This window comes from Macrotis lagotis, chromosome 6 (genome assembly GCF_037893015.1).
Source record: "Macrotis lagotis isolate mMagLag1 chromosome 6, bilby.v1.9.chrom.fasta, whole genome shotgun sequence".
Classification (NCBI taxonomy): domain Eukaryota; kingdom Metazoa; phylum Chordata; class Mammalia; order Peramelemorphia; family Peramelidae; genus Macrotis; species Macrotis lagotis.
Window position 1 is genome coordinate 184274424 of NC_133663.1, and position 22292 is coordinate 184296715.

At 36.1% G+C, this 22292-nt stretch overlaps 1 protein-coding gene across 1 annotated transcript in view; it reads right to left on the reverse strand.

Moving 5' to 3' along the window:
• TUBGCP3 (tubulin gamma complex component 3) overlaps positions 1-21017 on the reverse strand; it is a 142301-nt gene extending 121284 nt beyond the window's left edge. The window contains exons 1-2 of the mRNA XM_074192056.1: positions 20909-21017; positions 8169-8276 (exon numbers count right to left, since the gene is read on the reverse strand). Of these exons, the coding sequence (XP_074048157.1) occupies positions 8169-8276; positions 20909-20984 (184 nt within the window). The 5' untranslated portion in view covers positions 20985-21017. The remainder of the gene's footprint in view (positions 1-8168; positions 8277-20908) is intronic.
• Between the last annotated feature and the right edge of the window lie 1275 nt (positions 21018-22292).

A 22292-nucleotide genomic window follows, 5' to 3' on the forward strand; every position in this document is an offset into this window, starting at 1 on the left:
ATTGCCTTGTAAAAAATAAAAATAAAATAACCACACACACACATATTCAATAAACTCTAGGGCTCCCTCTGGTTTCCAGGAATAAATATAAAATGTTCTGTTTGACATTCAAAGCCCTTCATAAACTAAATTCCTCTAACCTCTCCAGTCTTAGTATACTTTATTCTCAACAAAATAAAAAAATAAGAAAATGTGAAATGTCTTACTGGAAACACAACTGAGCTGAAAAATAGCTCAACAAAAGATAATTTAAAAATTATTGGATGACCTGAAAATGTCATGATTTAAAAAAAAAGAAAGCTTAGACATTATCTTTGAAGAAATTATCAAGGAAAATTGCCCTGATAACCTAGAACCAGAGGGTAAAATACAAATTGAAAGTCTCAGCTAGCTAATCACCTCCTGAAAGATATGGCAAAATGAAAACATCCAGAATATTATAGCCAAATTCCAGAGCTCTCAGGTCAAGAAGAAACAACTACAAGCAGTCTGAAAATGAAAATCAATAGGTATACCAACAAATTAGATAAGAGAGAGAAGGGTGAAGAGAAAAGGGAAGAATTCAGCATGACAAGTTTATTTAATTAGGCTTGGAAAACTGGGAAGATGATGGTATTCAATTCAAGGTGTCAAAAAGGCAGTTGAAGACAGAAAAGAGATTAGGACTGAATAAGAATGTTTGAGAATCATCAGCATAGAAATGCTAATGAAGCATCCATGGGAACTGATAGATCACCAAATAAAATAGTTATCAAGGGAGAAAAGAAGAGGGGCATATGTGGTTAGTGGGCATGACCAAGATGTCATCCCAGAGTTCAAGGAGGTCAAAGAAAGAATGATCAAAACGAGAAGAGAATTAAGAGAAAACTTAGAGAGAAGAAAGCATCAAGGATATAACTGACAGTGCCAAAGATTCAGAGAAAGACTGAGAAGTCATTGGATTTAGCAATTAAGAGATTATTGGGGGGGGGGGGGCTAGGTAGTGCTAGGTGGCACAGTAGATAGAGCACTGGCCCTGGAGTACCTGAGTTCAAATCTGGTCTCAGACACTTAATAATTACCTAGCTGTGTGGCCTTGGGCAAGCCACTTAACCCCATTGCCTTGCAAAAAAAAAAAAGAGAGAGAGAGAGAGATTATTGGTAACTTTGCAGAGATCAGCTTCAACTGAATGATGAAGGATGAAAGATAGAGAAAAGGCAGGAGAGTCAACAAAGAAGGCAGCAATATAGTAAGGCATACTCCTCTTCTTTTTCAACACAGAGACTAGAGACCTGACAGAAGACATACTTCAAACTGGTGGTGTGACCTCTCCTAGATCACCCCTGAGATAATAGCTGCTACTGCCTCTACCACTATTTCAATGGTCCAATATTCTTTGGATAATATATTTTCCCCTCTTTCATATCATAACTGTGTTGCCTCCAGTATGAGTGTGTCTCCTCCAAGTATTTTAAACAATCTGAATGCTTTTTACATCTTAGCTATCTTAAGTGCCATTCCTACTTGTTCTATTAAGCACATCTAGATTAAGGTAAAAGTATGGTCCTTGATTAGATGAAAAGTCATCTTTACAGATTTGTTTCCATTTTTCTATTGGTTGTCCTCTTCTAATGCCCTTGAGATGACTTTAAGTGATCTGCTGCCAAGATTTAAACTCTTATTTTATCTTCCACTGCTTTTCTCCCCTTTATGAGGATATACTGCTCCTTATCATTCAACATCCTTTTTAAGATTTTTATGACCAAATTTATATTCTAAAAACGTTTACCATTACAAATAAATCAAATGTTTCCTAACTAAGGTGCATTCTGTGCTTTCTTGTTTAAGTGCTTAAAGACTGAGTTCTTTCAATTATACCATATTTTTCCTATATAGTAGATGCAAAATGTTTGTTCTTTAGAATTTTTCATATATTCCTATCACATTATAACTCAGGTTTGAGTTTTTTAATTTTACAGTTACATCATAAAAAATATTGTAATATATAAGACCAAAATCCCACTAAAATATATCAAAGACTATAAATAAGCACTATTCATAAAAATTTCAAACATGAAATCACATGAAAGAAGGCTCCAAATAACGAATAATAAGAGAAATGCAAGTCAAAACACTCCTGAGGAGTTAACTCAAACTCAGCAAATAGGCAGAAATGGCAAAAGATGTGAAGTCAAAGCTAAAGAAATTTGTGAAAAGGTGAAAGAAACCGGATTGCATTTCTGATAGCATGATTATTCAAAACATTTTTTTTTAGGTTTTTGCAAGGCAAATGGGGTTAAGTGGCTTGCCCAAGGCCACATAGCTAGGTAATTATTAAGTGTCTGAGACCAGATTTGAACCCAGGTACTCCTGACTCCTGGGCCAGTGCTTTATCCACTATGCCACCCAGCCGCCCCTATTCAAAACATTTTAAAAAGCAATCTTGAATTGTGTAAATAAGGTTACTAAAATGTCCATATTTTTTGACTCAGATATTCTGCTGCTAGTATATAATACAAGAGTTAACTAATAAAATATTAAAATAAAAAGCAATGTACACATATATAATACATATTTATATATATATATATTTATATTTATATAGTTGTATACATGCATATATGTTTATGGGTGTATATATGTATATGAAAACCTAAATATTTATAGTATTTGTGGAAGCAACTGGGTGCCACAATGAATAGAGCATTTTACCCTAGCATCATTTTGATGTTCCTGGGTGGGTAGGCATATATTGCTTCTCAGGAGAAAATGAAGGCAAGGCTTTACACTTTGTATGATGGTATACAAAATACTCAGACAATTCTTATTCAAGAAAAAGAGAAATCTTTAGCATGGGCTGTGTCATGGACCAGTCACAAAACTATTTCCTTGAAAATGTTTCATAAAAAAATTCAGGCAGAGTACTTACTACAGAGTAAGAAGAAGGCTGAGACAGAACAAAAGGAAAAACTCATCATCATAGGGAAGATGAACAAGAGAATCCGGGAGCTCTTTCAGAGATTAGAGATATTGGGGGGGGGGGGGTTAGACAGGAATATAAATTAATAGAACAGAAGAAGGCATGAGAATCCATGATGTCCTGACAAAGTAAATCTCTGCGGACAAAATCACAGTTGAAAGAAGGGATGCAGAAACTCAATGTGGAAGGCAGTCCATACATCTTTCTGTGACTTTCTAAGGTTTTACAATCAATAGATTTTCCAACTTTCTGTTCCAAGGGTTGATATAACAAGGTGGCAACTAAATTTTTATACATCTATCAAAGTATTCCATTTCAATGTTCTAATAAAAAAAAAGGGGGGTATATGTTCTTCTAGATGGCCTGGTTGAAGTGAAACCTAAAATAGTCATGACAATTTGCAGGTCTCATGGTAAAGGGGATGAAGAAGATATGACTAAGTAGAATTGAACTTGGAGGCTAACTCAAGCCAATTTTGAGTGCCTCAACACTGGATGCCTTTTTCAAGACTCAAGAAACATGGGGAGACTAGTTAAGTTATTCCAAAATTTTAAAAGATGTAACAATAAAACAAGAATCTAACCAAAAAAAAAAAAAGGTATCAATGGGACTTCCAGTTCAAGATAATTAAGAGGCAGTTGTAGATATAAGTTGTAGATTTAGATCAGAAAATCATCTGCAAAAAAATGGTACCTAAATCCCTAGGAGCTGAGCAAAATCACACACACACACACACACACACACACACACACACACACACACACACACACGTCCAAGGGAGAGACTTGGGGAACAACTCACCAAAGTGAGGAGCAACCTGGATAAGGAGTTAACAAAGAAGATGGAGAAGTGGTCAGACAAGAAGGCCCTGATATAAAGTACTGAAGAATTCAACTAAAAAATATCATCTTAATGTTTTAGTGAAAAGAATCCAGGATATAGTATCTTACTAACAACATAACTAAAGGCAATTAAATTAACCTTTCTGAACTTCAGTTTCCTTTTCTGTAAAAAGATCATGTTTCAACCACTTATGTCACAAGGTTAAGGAAAAGAAGGCACCTTAAAGACTTGGCATCAGCATAAACATAAAGCTATTGTTACTTTATTCTTTCAAATCCACAAAATTAAAGGTATATGCCTATTTAATGGTGGTGAAGTTAAAACTATATTAACACATTTTTACAGAAAAATTAACAAAACTGATTTAAAACTTTTAAAATAGAAATTTTATTTTTAATCAAATCAGGTTTAAAATATCATTTTAGCTATTTTTACTATACAAAATCAAAAATATTAACAAAATGCTAAGTTGTGTCTACAGCTACTAGCCATATTCTTGAAGCATATTTCTATGGTAACAAACTGAAGATAATGCAGAAAATAGATGTTTTTGCTATATAACTTATAATATAGCAGTAATTTATTGCTAAATAGAAAAAATATTGAACTGCAGTGATATTTCAGCAAATGGTATTAACAATAATCAGATTAATCTAAACTTGTTAAACAGTCTTGAGATGCAATATACTATACTTCCTAATTTAGGAGCAAATAAAAACTAATAATTACTGATATATGTGATCCTTTTAAACAATTTATTTCCTTTTTTTAAAAAAACAATCTACACTTGTAATTTTATTGCTGTAGAGAACTTCTGTTGAGGAAGTTCCATTGATTCAAATTAGAAAATGTTACAAAATTTTAAAGTCTTGCAGAGTTGCCTGGGTGTACCTAAAAATATCTTACTGGGAGTCAAAGAATAAAAATGTAGAGGAGGGAAGCTATACTTAAACCCACATCTTCCTAACTTTCAAACTTGTTCTCTATACACTGAACCATAAAAAGCCTCTCTCTTGGCATTTATATTACTACCAAATAAAAATATCAAATATGCATTGCATTGCATTGCATTCATGATTTTGCATGTGAATTCCCTCCAGCAACATAGCTTACCACTACCTTGTTAATTAGTAGATGAATCCTAGAGGGTAAGCAACCTGCTCAAGATCACAGGTGCCTTGGTAGTGGAATTAAAACCCAATCTTCATGATTGCAATTCTAGTATGTATTCTCTATTAATACATATTTCATGTGGAGAAGATTTACTCTGTGTTACTTTCAGCAACTTTAGTTACATGGAAGGAGAACACAATTGAACAGAGGTTATCTCCTCAAATTCTGAGCTCTTCATCACTAGAGACAGTTGATTTCTGATCCACAGTTAGGTAAAGGAAAGCCCAAGATACATATTTCAGTTGGTAAATTTTATTCATAAGTAAGATCAAATAAAAACCACAAAAGTATATAAGAAGAAATGTGGCAGCTAGCTAACTTCTCTTTACACAAAGTTAATCTTGATCAAAATCAAATTTTTATCTCGTTATTCTCCTACATATATATGTATTTGAGCCTGGAATATATATTTATATACATATAAATAAAACTCTGGAATATAAATCTGTAGATATCCCTAGTTGCTCACAATCTTCGTGCACAATACTGAGGTGCTCAATGTCATTTTTTTCTGAATTGCTGCCTAAAGACAAGAGAGGAGAATACAATAACTTTTTAATGCTTATGTTATCAGCTCTAGAAGGAATAATTTATCCTTACTAAATACACAGCAGAACAAATATATAATGTTTATTTCTTTACTTTGGTCCTTCTCGTGATACATGCACTCTAAATATCATCAAATATGTGGGTGACTGTAACAAAAGAATCAGCAACCCTTGATTTCTAAATTCATAAAAAATAGTAGTCAACTTTCATGTTTTCGTATGTCCCTATTGTTGATCTACTTCACTACAGACTTAGATTGAGGAATCATTTATTTATGGAGAAGTGTGTTATCAATTACAGTGGCCAATGGTTCTAATTCAATTCACCAGCACAATAGCTGGTTGTCAAAGAGTTCTATCATGAAGTCTCACACTCTTTCTCATCAAATTTCTCACAATCCTATCATATTGCTCTGAAGGTTCACAGCAATAATACATATAAATAGTATGAACATTTATAATTAACATGGGGAAAGGAGTGTTCCTCATGGAAGAAACTCATTTGATTCACATAAATTAAGGTTGTTAATGACAGGAACAGCAACTATTAGATATTGTGATAAGTCCTTAAATCAGCTAGCTGGGGACAGGGAGGGGTGGGGGTGGGATGGGAGGGGGATAGCAATCCAGAAAGGACAGCATTCCAGGAAGCCAGCTCTCCTAAAGCCCAGGTAAATTAGAACTCAATATCTAAGCCATTTATGAAAACCATAAATTTGGTTAAAAGGCAAAGATATAGAATATTACTTTTTCTTTGACAAACATTCCACTACTAGTCATCAATAAAATTTATATATCAATATATTATTTTCTGTAACTCTTATGCCACAATAAACTGACACTATAAAAAAATTATCATGCAAGTAAAATTCACAAGGAAAATACAATTAGGAGCAGCTAGGTGGCACAGTGAATAGAGCACCAGCCCTGGAGTCAGGAGTACCTGAGTTCAAATTTGTCCTCAGACACTTAATAATTACCTAGCTGTGTGGCCTTGGGCAAGCCACTTAACCCCACTGCCTTGCAAAAACTAAAAAAAAAACAACAACCAAAAAAACTATACAATACAAATCATAAAAAAATACATTAAGGATCAAGTTTTTCCTTTCCCCTGCATTTTCCATTTTTACAACTAAATGGAAGGCAGATAGGTGATACAATGGATAGTGTGCTGGCCCCAGAATCAGGAAAACCTAAGTTCAAATCCTGTCCCAGGCTGTATAACTGTTGAGAGCTACTTGAGAGAGTTTGGGTTAAAAAGTCAGTTATGACTAAAGACCCAGGCTTTGGTGACCCTTGAGCTGAAGGCTCTCCACGGAACTCTGCTGTGATAACACAACTATGTCATTCATGGCCTCACTTGTTGATAGCTCTGTACCCAAACTTTTTGACCTGGGTTACCTCCTGCCAGGTTACATCCTGCCCAAGTTAGAGTTACATCATTGTCTTTATGCTGTATGCTAATTTTGTGGTTTTCTGATATAAAGAGCTGTTTGATACTATTAATAAACAGCTCTGCTAGTTGGCCTGCTAGCATCCCCACCCAAGTGTACACATGTTTCTTTTCTCTCCTGAGCGGAATTAATCCCCTGGTGGACAGGGGAACTCAACATGTAACTCTAAGCAAGTCATTTAACCTATGTATGTTTCAGTTTCCTCAACTCAAAAATGAGAGTAATAATAGCACTTTCTAAAGTTGATGTGAGGATCAACTCATAAACTATAATAAAGTGCTTGGCATAGTGCCTAGCTTGCCTTTTAGCAATTATTTACTATTTAACTATCTAGAATCCTTCCAGATTTAATTTTTCCCTTACTTGCTTAACTCTTCAACCAGAATTCACTAAAAATATCATATATATAGTTGTAGATGAAAGATTCAACTACTAATCTTACAATTATATATGTGGTTTCACTGGTATTATTGTTAGGTTTACTGCTATACAAGAATGACATACATCTGAAAAAAAGTCATTTAGTATTTATATTACCTGAAGGAAACATCATGGTGGTAGTACATTACATCTTAATATATTTTAAAAATATTTAATAATAAAACAGAATTACAGCTTTGGTTAGCTTTTAAGTTCATCTCATATTTAAAATTACCTGAGGGCTGCTAGGCAGTGCAGTGGATAGAACATCAGTCCTGGAGTCAGAAGGACCTGTGTTCAAATTTGGGCTCAGACACTTAATAATTACCTAACTGGGAGACCCTGGGCAAGTCACTTAACCCCACTGCCTTGCAAAAAATAAAATAAAATAGGGGTTACCTAACTTAAATTGCTGAATATTATAAAACTCAAAAGAAGAATCTCACAATATTTTAATTATAAATAACTGCCCAGAATGCTTCTTTTTTAACAAGATTAATAATTGGGAGGGGGGTAATTATGATTAAGTAATAAGTTATCCAGGAACACACAGTTAATAGATATCTAAGGCCACATTTGGACTCAGGTCCTCCTGACTCCAGGACTAGTGCTGTATCAACTGTGTCACCTAACTGCCCTAACGAGATTTATACCAATAAAAATTTACTTAGGGAGACTAATTTATTACTAACATGAAAAAAAGTATACTTATTCCTTTAGAAACATTTGGTAATCTAATATATATATCAGAAATTAATAAAACTACATACGTTCTTTCTTGATTTTTTCAGCCACTAGAAATTCATCTCTTTCAACAGTTGGGGCAAAGTTGCTACCAATAACTCGAACTGCATATTGAAACTGTTGAGCTGCATCAGCTGAAAAGAGAAAATATATAATTAATATATTTGAAGAAAATCAAAAGGCTCTTGAATAGACACAATTTTCCCCCTACCAAGTTAGTTTTGACATAATTGATGTTTCTAAGGAAGAACCATGAAATCAATGGTCTAAATGCTTTAGATAACTAGATCTACTCTCTCAGAAAACAGAAATATTTATTGAATTACTAGTATTTCCTGAACAAGCATTGGCCAAACTTCTTATTTTTAAATCCCATTAGGATACATAAATAGATTTGGCCTTACTTTTAGATTACAGAGGTTACAGTGAAATCATATTTTAACAAATATAGACTGAAAAGGCAGCACAGGACATGAAGCAAAAATCACATGTAGCAAAAGTTATCCTTGGAAAACCCTTAATCTAGACCATAAGCTATATGAAAGGGAGTAATATGAAATAAGACTAGAAAGACAGGAAGGAACCAGACTAAGAAGAGCTTTAAATGACTACAGTTAATATTTGAACCTTAAAGTAATAGGGAATCAGTAGAGCAACTGGACCACTCTATAAGAAAATAAATGTGTTGCAATATGGAAGGTAGATTAGAGCAGGGATAGACCTAAGTCTGGGAGTCCAAATATAAAGCTATTCTAGACTTCAGAGACATAACCGAAATGGTGGAAGACTAATCATTTTCTCCAATACTCACAAGTTCTCTAACTTCTAAGCCTAAAAAATGTTACCTGTCTTTACTATCTAGGCCATTTCCTTCCTCCCCACCTTACTCCCTCATTGAAAAGACAAACAGTTCAACATAGGTCATATATGTATAGTCATTGAAAAACATTTCCATAATAATTATGTTGCAAAAGAAAATATAGACCCCCCCCAAAAAAAGCCTCAAGGAAAGATAACATAAAAAAAAAAGTATGCTTCAATATGCATTTAGACACCATCAATTCTTTCTCTGGGGATGGAAATCATTTTTCATAAGTCCTTCAGAAGTGTTTTAAATCACTGTACTGCTGAAAATAACTACATCATTCACAACTAAGTCAACGTTGAATTGCAATATTGCTATTACTTTGTACACAGAACATTTAAATTTGCATCAACTCATGTCTTTCCAGGTTTTCTGAGAGGATACTGCTCATCATCTTTCAGCAGAATATTACTGCATCATAATCATATACCATAATTTGCTTAATCATCCTCCAGTTGATAGACATCCCCTCAATTTCTAATTCTTTGCCACCAGAAAAGAGCTCCTATAAATAGTTTTGCATATATAGATCCTTTTCCTTTTTGTTTTTTTAATCTTTTTTTGGGATACAGAATAAGTGATAGTATTGCTAGGTCCAAGGGTATACATGGTTTTATAACCCTTTGGACTTAGTTCCAAATTGCTCTACAGAATGGTTGAATCAGTTCATAATTACACCAACAATGCATTAATGTCTCATTTTTCCAACCTCCCCTCCACATTTGTCACTTTGTTTTTGTTCTATTAGCAAATCTAATCTGAAGGCAGTAGTATTTCATCCTTGTTTTAATTTGCATTTCTCCAATCAATAATAAATTACACAATTTTTTCATATGGTTATCAAAGCTTTGATTACTTCACCTGAAACTGTTCATATCTTTTGCTCATTTATCAACTGGGGAATGCCTCTTATTTTTGCAAATTTGACTCAGTTCTTTATATGTTTCATAAAAGGCCTGGAGGCAAGATCTACAAGATAATAAAATAGAAAATATTCAGAAGGAACCTTATTTTAAAAAAATGAAGCTTCTGAGATGAAAAAGGGTAAAAACATCACTTGTTCAAAAAATATTCATAGCAACCCTGTTTGTGGTGGCAAAGAATTAGAAATCAAGTAAATGTCCTTCAGTTGGGGAATGGCTTAGCAAACTGTGATATGTGTGTGTGTGTGTGTGTGTGTGTGTATGTCATGTATGTCATGGAACACTATTGTTCTATTAGAAACCAGGAGGGACGGGAATTCAGGGAAGCCTGGAGGAATTTGCATGAACTGATGCTGAGTGAGATGAGCAGAACCAGAAAAACATTGTACACCCTAACAGCAACATGGGGGGGGGGGGATGATCAACCTTGACGGACTTGCTCATTCCATCAGTGCAACAATCAGGGATAATTTGAGGCTGTCTGCATTGGAGAACACCATCAGTATCCAGAGATACAAAATATGGAGTTTGAATAAAGACCAAGGACTATTACCTTTAGTTTAGGAAAAAAAAAAACACTGATACCTTATTTCACAGTATTGTGAAATCCTCATCTTGCCATCTCTTATACTTCATGTTTCTTCCTTAAGGATATGATTTCTCTCTCATCATATTCAATTTGGAACAATGTATACCATGGAAACAATGTAAAGACTGGCAAATTGCCTTCTGTGGGGGAGTGGGGGAAGGAAGTAAGATTAGGGGGAAAAATCTGTAAAACTCAAAATAAAATCTTTATAATTCAAAAAAATAAAGCTTCTGGAAGAGATGAAGCAAGCATCTAAGATGAATTTCTGCTAAGAAATAAAGAAAATGAAGAAAAGAGGTAAATGGGGAAATAGGTAAAAAACAAAAGATCTGGTTTGGGGGAGGGGTTGATTTTTTAATTAATTTATTTTGAATTTTACAATCCCCCCCCCCAATCTCACTTCCCTCCCCCTGCAGAAAGCAGTCTCTTATTCTTTACACTGTTTCCATGGTATACATTGATCTAAGTTGAATGTGAGGAGAGAGAAATCATATCCTGAAGGAAAAAAAAATTAAATATAAGAGATAGCAAAATTACAAATAAGACAACTTTTTTTTTTAAAGTAAAGGTAACAGACTTTGGTCTTTGTTTAAACTCCACAATTCTTTCTCTGGATACAGATGGCTTTCTCCATCGCAGATAGCCCAAAATCGTGCCTGATGGTTGCATGGATGGAATGAGCAAGTCCATCAAGGTTGATCATCACCCCCATGTCGCTGTTAGGGTGTACAATGTTCTTCTGGTTCTGCTCCTCTCGCTCAGCATCAGTTCATGCAAATCCCTCCAGGATTCCCTGAATTCCCATCCCTCCTGGTTTCTAACAGAACAATAGTGTTCCATGACACACACAAACATACTTCAGTTTGTTCAGCCATTCCCCAACTGATGGACATTCACTCAGTTTCCAACTCTATGCCACCACAAACAGGGTTGCTATGAATATTTTTGTACAAGTGATGCAAAAGGTCTGGTTTTTACCAACAGAGCACCACTGAAGATTTTTAAGTGGATATTATGAAAGGAAGTGCTTTTGAAAATGAAATCTAAAAATTAACATAAGAGGGACTAGAATACCAAGGGAAGGCTGATGAGATTACTACAATAGTGCAGGCAAAAACAGCAAAAAAGAAAAACTATAGCTTAATTCTAGCAATTAGAATGAGCCAATCAACAAACAAGTACTTGCTATATGCTAGGCAGAGCACTAAACTCTGAGGACACTACGAAAGACAGAAGCACTATTCCTGTCTTCAAGGACCTCAAATTCTAATGGGGAAGACAACATCTGTATAATCAGATACAAACATATAAACAAATAAATGTATGTGGATCATAAATGGAAAATAATTTCAAAAGGGGGTAGAGACTGAGAAAAGGAACCTGGGAAAGGCTCCCTACATTAGGGGCAACTTAAAGAAAGCCAGGAAAACTAGCAGTTGAAATGATAAAGGAGAGCATTACAGATATGGAAAACAGTCAGATAAGACATAGATTTTTTTTTTAGATATGGCCAATTTAAGAATTTATTTTGCTTAACTACACATATTTGTTATAAAAGTTTGAGCTTTTCCTCCCAGTGGGAGGGGTAGATGTGTAGATTTTTGTTATTTGGAAAATAATTGTTTAAAAGACTCCACATATACGAAAATATTTATGGTTCCCTTTTCTATAAGGTTGAAGAACAGAAAATAAAGATGTCCATCAAAAGAGGAAGAAAGGCAAAACAAGCTGCACTTGCAAAGGAATGCTATTGTGTTGTAAGAAAAAAGAATAATAAAGAATACAGCAAAGTATGAAGAGACATATGAACTGATTTGGTGTGAAGCAAAATCAAAAAATACAATGACGATAGCAATATAAATGAAAAGAATAACAATAAAATAATTTAAACAATACTGTGAAATCATAGTGAACAAGGTTGGTACTAAGGAAGTGATATGAAAAATTCACTTCTTTACAGAAGGGAGGATGGGGTGGTGTGAGGCAGAGAGACTGCATGGAATGCTGTATATAATACTCTTTCAATCTATTAGTTTTGCTGAACTCTTGCTCCTTTTTAAAAATTATTTGTTAAAAAGGATGGCTCCCTAGGACAAGTAAGGGCTGTCTTTTGCTTATATTTTTATATCCTCAACACTTACGACTAGTGTCTGACATATAGTAAGTACTTAATAAATGTATTATCTACCCATCACATTAAATGTAGTGAACGTCATGAAATAAAAACCTTTTAAGCAACTACCATACCAGCATTAACAGATGAATAATCCAACACTTAGAAATTAATTATATAGTAGTTTCAAGAAAGCAATTTCAAGTGTCCTAATTGCAATGATAACAGCAACCTAACACTTGTTTGTACACTCAGAGACCTTAATAGGAGGGGATGTATTTGAACATAAAACTGCAAACACTGATGAGACAATTAAAATTAACAGAACAGGGCAGCTAGGTGGTGCAGTAGACGGAGTTACTAGTTCTGGAGTCAAGAGGACCTGAGTTCATATCCAGCCTTAGATAACTTATTAGCTTTGTGATGTTGAGCAATTTACTTAACCCCAATTATCTCACCAAAAAAAAAAAAATCACTAATACAGCAATCTTGAGAGTCACCATCAGTAACTCTATGCTTAGCTTTTTACCTCTGCTCCATGTTTCCCAGCATTCAGATGTTTTCCAACCAGCTCCCTGACCCCATTTATCTCCGACTTACCTGCTTCTAGATCTTCTTGTTCCTGACATTTGAATTCTCTTTCAAACTAGGAATTAGCTGCCTTCCCATCCAGTCTTGAAATCTCTCAGAAGACCATAATTTTGTCTAAACTGTTCCCCAAAATCACCACAACCTTTACCTGATGGTCTCATTAATGAATTTCTAAAACATTAGATCAGAAAACTTACTATTTCAAGAAATAAAATAGCTAAGTACCAAACTTTGCAAAAAGTTTGGTGACATTAAAGAAAAAGTTATTCTGTTTAACATTTTTGGCTTCATGAAAATTAAGTAACAGCAACTGAAAATCACCATGACCATGAGGAATAATACAAATAATACAAATCAAGACCATCCTGATGGATGACAAATTTATTGTCATTGAGGAAACAGAAAAGTATTTCCTTCTCTCTCTGTCTTCTAATCCCCTCTTTCTCCTCCAATAAGCACCGGGCTGTCACTTATTTCCTTTAAACCCCACCTAAGGAGTTGGGTTTACTAGAGTAAGAAGAGAAAGGGGAAAAAAATCACAATCAGCACCATCTGCTTCTTCTTATAACTTCTGGCCCCTTGGCTAGCATCCCTGACAATGTAGAGCAACAGCCTACATGAAAGCTGAATTGTCTTATATTTTGATGAATAATTGTTTTCAAACAATGATAAACATTAAAATTCATATTTTACATGAAATACATATTTCACATTTTGGGGATAGTTCATCTTTGGGAGTGGTAATTTGCACCAAACCTGTGATTGAGTCAATAAAGGAATTTCTCAGTATGAAAACTCTACATCCCATTTTCAGATGAACAATCTAACTTTATGTTACTGTTTTAAGAGAGTTACCTGAGGAATTGGATGATCAAGCAATTTGTCCCTGGTCATATAATGATTATATGTCAAAGAGGCAAGACTGGAACCCAGTCAAGGTTAGCATGCTATATATTATGCCACCTTTCTTTTCATTTGATATTAGTGTTTAATACTTATCGTATTTTTGTGATATAATTATTTTTCAAATGTTCTTAAACACATCTTTATGCTTCTTCCACTCTTATTTCTACTTCTGGAATTTCAATTGGTAACAATGTTTAACCAGAACATATCCTATTCACTAACTGAACTTCATATAGGAAAAGAAATGGATGAATATTTTGCACCAACATTGCTCCAATTAAAGATTCATAATATTTCATAATGGTTTAAAGATCAGTGTCATTCACTATTTAGTATGTACTACCTTATTCAAATAATCACAAGTCACTCTTGGGTTCCTTACTTACCATGCAAAGAAGGGGTGGAATGGACAGAAGGGTCAAAAAAGGAGAAAAGGATGACAAATTTTGGAAGAGGAAAGGGCAGGCCTGGATATAATGAGTGATTCTGGGATGCCTGCTCAAGGCACTGAATGTCTAAAGGTGTGCATGAGTTAGGGAATGAAACTAGGCTATAAAATAGGAAAAGATTTAAAGGACAGAAAGAGACATTACAATTTCACATATGTCTCAATATGTCTGAGGAAAAAAAATCAAGATTAATTTTTTAAAGCATTACAGATGAGTAGAACCAGAAGAATATCATATACCATAACAGCAACATGGGGTTGATGATCAATCTTAATGGACTTGCTCGTTCCATTAGTGCAACAATCAGGGACAATTTTAGGGTATCTGCAAAAGAGAATACCATCTGTATCCAGAGAAAAAATTGTGGAGTTTGAACAAAGACCAAAGGCTATTTACCTTTAATTTAAAAAAAAAGTTATCTTATTATGTGATTTTGCTATCTCTTACATTATTTTTCCCCTTAAGGATATGACTTCTCTCTCAACACATTCAAAATTTAGATCAACGTATAGCATTGAAACAATATAAAGAGTAGCAAATTGCCTTTGAGGAAAGTAAGACTAAGGGGAAAAAGATTGGAAAATTCAAAAATATATAAATTTTTAAAAAACGTTGCATAATTCAACTTCTCAATTCAATCCAGTTTGCTAGTCCGTCCAGTCAATTATCTCCCTATCAAATCTCTGACCTGGACTTGGAGACAGGAAAAACTTTGGTTCAAATCCAACTTCAGACACTTATTTGCTCTGTGAACATGGTTAAGTCCCTTAACTTGTCTGCTTCAGTGTGTTGTTGTTTGTCCTCAGTTCTCAAAGAAGACTATCACAGCAGGGAGACAATACCATGATTATGTAATTGAGTGGAGAGAGTGCTGTCAACCAGTTTCACTTTCTCCTCAAGAACCAACTGGATTCAGTGGCCAGATATGGATCAGGATGACAGGTATGGCCCTGCATGTAGTGAGAGATCTTGTTTTTTACATCTAGATCTTTCCCAGGTTACAGTTTGACTGAGAAAAAGCTCAATCAGTCATTAAGGATTAAGGTTAGGTAATGTTCATCTGTAAAATGGGGATAATAATAACTAGAGCTTCCATAGAGTTAAAATAAAGTAATATGTGAACTTCCTTGCAAACTTTAAAGGACCATATATCATCATTATTCTGAGAAAGGGTTCATATTTTATCATTATTAAATTGAAATCTGGATGCAAATCAGCTAAACATTGATGGAGTTTTGATTCTCAAGTACCAATATGATCTTCTTTATATATGTCCCACAGAAAGGACCCTCCCTCCCCCATTCCTTCAACCAGTATTATTATTATGGTTATGACATCAAAATAGGATTTTAGACCCTGAATTTTTTTAATTTTGATATCTTATATCCAATAGTGTCAAATGATAGATTAAGATGTCAATATTAAATAAATCCCTATATACTCCCTTATTCAACAGTGACTAAAAATATTGAGTGCCTTAGCCTTCATACCCAATTCCTCTACTCACAATATTTTTACCTACATGCCTTCCTAAGCCATATACTTTAGTGTCTAATAAAGTGTCCAATACACTGATCCTTCATTTATCCATTCAAGAATTCATTAAAAGTCTTCTTTGTACAAAGCACAACATTAGGTCCTGGAGATATAAACTCAAAAATCCATGTTCTCCATTTACTTATTGAATGAATTACACCTCATAGACACTGCACGTTCTCTTTTCTTATCATGGAACTCCATAGTCCTGCCTCCTCTGAATGCCTTCCCCCAAATAATCAGAAAAGTAGTTGTGATTATATACCCTTCAGAAAGATTCTGGTAAAACAAGAATGTATAGGAGTTTTAAAAAGCCTAAGCTAGATTCAAAGCCTGTGTTCCCTTAACTGTTAAATAGGGATAACCTTCCTTACCTAGATTCACTGTAAATGTACAAATAAAATGACCCAAGAGATAAGCTGTCAACATGGCATATTTAGGCTCTTCTAGGATACTAAAATGTAAATTAACTGAACTACACCTCCCTGTGCTAAAGAGCTACTTTATAAAATGAGTACTTCATACTGGCAACAGATGCTAGCAAACCATCCCATCGATTTGTTAAACAATGACTTAGAAATCAAAGTATATTTTTAATATCTTCCTGTCTGCCAACATTACTTCACTGATCCAATCAATGAACAAGAGCACTATCAAGAATATAAATATGAGATTTCAGAAGAAAAACGATCTACTGTACTGTTCTGTCAAACTTATTATTGCATTAAAGATGCTATTTTTAATGCTGTTTGTCCTAGAAACTCTATTCAAAGACAACTATTAAGGAAGGCTTGGAAAAAAATTATGATGCCATGTTTCATAAATTTTCTAATTGCAATGAAGATTTGTTGGCTTTGGAATTAACCCACAAAAAGAGATCCTATGAAAAAAATTATTTCAATTCAATTCAACAAACATTTATTAAGGATCTACAGTGAATAAGGCAGATTCTCGGAATTGAGAGTAAAGGGGAAAAATCAAAATAGTCTCCAGCCACAATAAGTTTAAATAATTCCGGGAATATAAAACAAGTACACAAATGGATAAATATTGGATAAGAAAAAAACAAAGAGAACTAAGAACTAAGTGGGGGAGGGAACCAGGAAAGTCTTTCCATAGACTGCATATGCACCAGTCTTGAAGACAAACAAGACCTGTCAAGAAGACAAGAGATTCCAAGCAAGTGTCAAAATGCCAAGTTCAGGGAATGGCTAGTAAGTCAGTTGGGCTGCAACATGGAATACATGTCCAGCAATTCACAGGAATACATGGAAATTTGTCCATTAAGATGGAAAGATAGATGACAGCCTCCCTGTAGGGAGTTGATATTTTATCCTAGAGACTTCAAAGTGCTACTCGAGATTGAGCAGGAGAAATCTGTATGTTAAAAATAAGAAGTTGGCATTTGTGTGGAAGATAGAATAGAAACTACTAGAACAGTGGACATGTAAGTGAAAAGAGGAGTGATTCAAGATTCTAGAAACAGAATCAACAAGACTTGGCAAGTGATTGGTTATTGAGCATGGGAGAATGGATTTAATTTGCAGGTTGGGTGGGGAAAGCAAAAAATGATGTTCCTTTTGGACATGATGAGTTTGAGATGTCAATGGAACAGTGTCAGAAGACACTGGCAATGTTGGAGGTCTGGAAAGATATGGGTTAGATTACAGATTTGAGAATCATCTTCAGATAAGATAAATAGTTGATGAAATCACCAATGGGAAAAAAAGCAGCGAAGGATGATCTGGTAAAAGAGATTGAGAAGGTACATACAGGCGACAAAAGTGCCAGACTAGGGAATTTATATTTATCCTAAAGACAATGTCACAAATGCTAAATCACAAATAATATGATGCTGATAAATCAAATTACAATAACAGTTAATGATTTATTTTCTAGAGGACAAGAAAAGCTTTAGTAGAGAAAAAGCAAGTTTCACCATTTGATTCATTAAGTTTTCAAAAAGACAAACCATATTATACAATCTAAGAGCTTATAAAGTTACAAATACCTATTAAGTCTACCTTGGAAAAAAAAAGAGGCAAATGACCAGAAAACAAACTGATAAAAATTTCTTCAAGGAACTAAGTTCCAATTCCAATTCAACTCAATAACCTATATGGATGTACAAATTATAATACCATGTTCATTATGTCTCTAAGTCATCATAAAAAAGTAAAATTGCATACTCTGCTCAATGCAGGAAAGTATTATAGAAACATTTCCATTTAAGACATTATAAATTTAAGGGTTATGGTATTTCAAAGGCTAGGATTCACTGTTTGAAAAGCTGAGCTACCCAGAACTCATACCCAAAGGGTTCCATATATAATGCAGGATTTACTGTATAAGTTTGCATATACATACAGTTCTTCAATATCTACAAGACTAGTCAATAGTCTGGAGAGTTTGAAACATGCCAAAATCTATCTCCGGAAGCACCTTTCTATTCTTAATGCCAACTCTTCATTTTCCCAAACCCTCCATTCTAACTAAACTGATCTACTCTCTCCCAGCATGGCTTTTGCACCCCCAAACCTTCACTCACATTATTTTTCCCATCTGTAAGTTGTTACCTTCCATATCATCCATTTACCCTACTCCATCTTTCAAGCTGCAGTCAAATACATTCCCCCCACCTTTTCTCATATATTACAGTTTTCTCATCTCTTATAAAATAGTCTATAAATGTTATAAATATAAATATAATCACATGTTGCCATTTACATTGCTGAATTGAATTCTTCCCTCTAGTAGTGTTCACAAGTTTTTGCTTTATCTGCCTAGACTTTAAAATGCTTGAGGACAATTGCAGCATCTTATACTTTTTTTGCATATGCTCTATAGTACTAAAACAGAAGTTTACATAGAGCAAATGCCCAGTAACATAACTGATCAATGATTTTAACACTCAGAAGGAATTGATCCATCTCATTTTTCTAGATGAAAAAGTAAAGAAACTTAAACAAAGTCATAAAATAAAATGTGCTGGGAAATACCAAATAAATATGTGTGTGTTTGTATATAAGTGTGTGTAACACTGAGAAGGTACAGTCAAGGGAAGAGACATCTACATACATATATACATGTATATGTGAACTGTTGGATGGTAGAGAATATACAGCTCAGATATGTCACACATATCTCAGCAAGTTCACAGTATGTCAAAGTATAAAAAATAGTGAGACACTGGCACAACTCACTTTTTACATTATGAAATACAAGTATCACAGTCAGAAAAATGGTATCAAAATATTTGTTATATAACACTCAAATGTCAATCATACAAACATCAGTCACTAAGTATAAAAAAGTCTAACTAGGTAAATATTTTAATAAGGATTCAAGATAAACTCCCTCCCTCCACTTAGATTCAGAAATCTAAACTGCCAGAGACAGTGTAGTGCAATGGAATGACGGCTGAACCTAGAGAGGACCTGGTTTCCTATCTCAATTCTGCATCTCTGCAACTATGGTTCTCCATTTGAAAAGTTAAGGGACTAGACTCTTCTCTAAGGTCATTCAAGTTCTAAACATTTTAAACAAAATATAGCAGTGGATCACTCCTTTTCTCTGTAGAGTGGAATAGCAATATTATTAAAATTCATCAGTATATACTAGCATATATTATAATTTAAGTACATAACCTTAATTATCCAAAATACTGAAAAGAACTTGGAAGTCAGTAAAAAAAAGGCCTCTAAAGAACAAAATTAAAAGACACAAACTTTATCAATGTTTTCCTATTTAAAGCCTCTAAGGCTCTTATTCAGTCTATTTATTCTAAATTACAACAATTTTAGTACTAGCTAATTAAAAACCAATAAATTAGAATAATAAATTATACTGGAGAAATGTAAACAGTGAAAATTGGACAATGATGCTAAGAAACAAAAAGACTATAAAAGTCAGGGCACAGCAAAGTGATGGCCTTCAAGTGCTTAAGATCTAGATGTGAATTCCAACTAACCCACTTATTGACTAGGGACAGATCACCTAAAGTTGGTAAGGCTGTTTCTTCATCTGTAAAGTGGGGTTAATAATCCCTAGCTGTTGGAGGGACAGTGACACTATTATGTAAAGTGATTTTGAAAAAGTAGTAAAGTTAGGGGTAGAATGGTCCGGCATCCTTCCACAGCTCCAGTGAATAGAACTTACTACAGTAATTAATTATCATAATGGTGATTTAAGTCATTAGGAAAATAAATTTTGTTCAACATGCTCTTTTTAAGAAGGCTGTAAAGATCATCAAAGACAGTCAAATTTTTTTTAAAGAATTAGTGCCAAATAGTTGATGTTTCGCTGATCCTGAAAATTAGTTTACGTGAGAAAGGCAATTTCTAATTTCAGCACTCCCGAGGATCTAAGCTTTCGGTAATGCAGGCTAGATCCCAAGCTCACAAGCCCCGCGAGTTGCTCCAGGCAAGGAAATTCTTCCACCGAGGAGCCAACCTTCTGAGAACTTAATTTGGGTTGGTCTTCTCCTGCCCAACACTGGTGGCATGATCAAGGCTTTCAAGAAAATAACGGGAGGGAAGAGAGTGTTCTGGCCCCCGGCCCAGTGGCCGGGCCACAGAACCAGTTACCTATGGGGGAGGGGAGGAGGGGAGGGCGCAAAGCCTCCGACTCCAACAACGTGACCGTGTTTTGGTCACGGGTGGCCGCCGCGTAAAGCCCACCCCTGCGCAGCTGGGGAGCCAACCCCACCCAACCCGCCCCCAGGAAAAGGGAGGCCATTCGGCGCCCGCCGCCCCCTGCAGCCCCCGGCCCGCGCCGCCCCGCGCCGCCCCGCACCTTCGCTCTTGCCCAGGATGCGGCAGCACAGGCTCTGCAGCAGGACGTTCGGGGACTTCTGCTCCGGAGCCGCCATCCTGGCGCGGGGAGGGGGGCCCGGGCCGCCGCCGCCCCCCGCCCCGGCCTCCGGCCCCTGCTCGCCCCCGGAGCGCGCGGGGGCTGCCCCGCCGGGGTCGCCCTCGCTCCCCGCCGGCCTCCTCGGCTCCCTGCCCCCACCTGCCCGCGCGTGTCTCCGGGCGCCCGCCGTGGCCGGCCGCGGCCCTAACGCCCGCGGGCGGCGCGCAGCCGCGGCGCCATTTTAACAGAACCCGCCGAAACCCCCGGCAGCCCCCACAATGCTCAGCGGCCTCCCGGCGCCCCCTCCCGGACTTCCCCCGCCGTGGCGCTCGGCTCCCCGGCTCCCCGGCTCCCCGGCCCGGCGCCCAAGGTTCCGCCGGACAAACTGCCCCGGCTGCTGGGCTTCGCCGGGTGCGCAGGGGAGGGGGGCGGCTCCGCCGTCTCAGGCGCGGCTTGGGTTGGATGGGGCTCGGCCATTTCCGGGGGGCAGATGGAAGCCTTCCTGGACAAAGATTTTTCTTTAAATTTGCCTTTCTGGTATTTTCTCATTTTTCCCATCAGTCACTCATTTCATCGCTATGGTAACAAACGCAGATAACATCGCATAGTGGTTACAAAAACCCGCCCCCCCCCAGACTAGCGAGTGTGGACTTGAGCTTCAGAGAGGAGGAGACCGGCCCCATCCTGTGGCATAGGGGGAGCTGCGACCCAAAGAAGTTCAATGACTCAGCCAAGGGCACCCCGACACGCAGTTCTGCTGCAGAGCGGTGCTTGGGCCAGCCCCGCTGGGAACTCACCTTTCACTCAAAACCCAAAATAGTTCCCACAGTCTCTAAAGTTATACTAAAGTGCCCTTTCAATAATAGAAGCGAGGACCATTGTGGGTATACAATGCCGCCTTCTAGTTGGGCAGACTGAAAGTCCTCCTCTGGCTGGCGGTAACAGCTTCTCTTTAGAGTAGTTTCTCAAATTAACCTTAGTAAAGAACTTGCACCTGAAAAATACGGAACAGATCCAGGCACTTTCCTACTCAAAAATCCTTCAGTGTCTCTTTTTTGCTCACAAAATAAAGTTCAGATCCTTGCCGTGGGGCTTTGTTTATACTTTGCATACATCTTCTATTACTTGTCAATACTTCGTATATGTTTTCTATTTACTTGTATATACTTTATATATATTTTCTATTTACTTGTGTATACTTTGTTTACATTTTCTATTTACTTGTATATACTTTGTATGTGTTTTCTATTTATTTGTATATACTTTGTTTATATTTCTATTTACTTGTATATACTTTATATATATTTTTTCCTATTACTTATATATG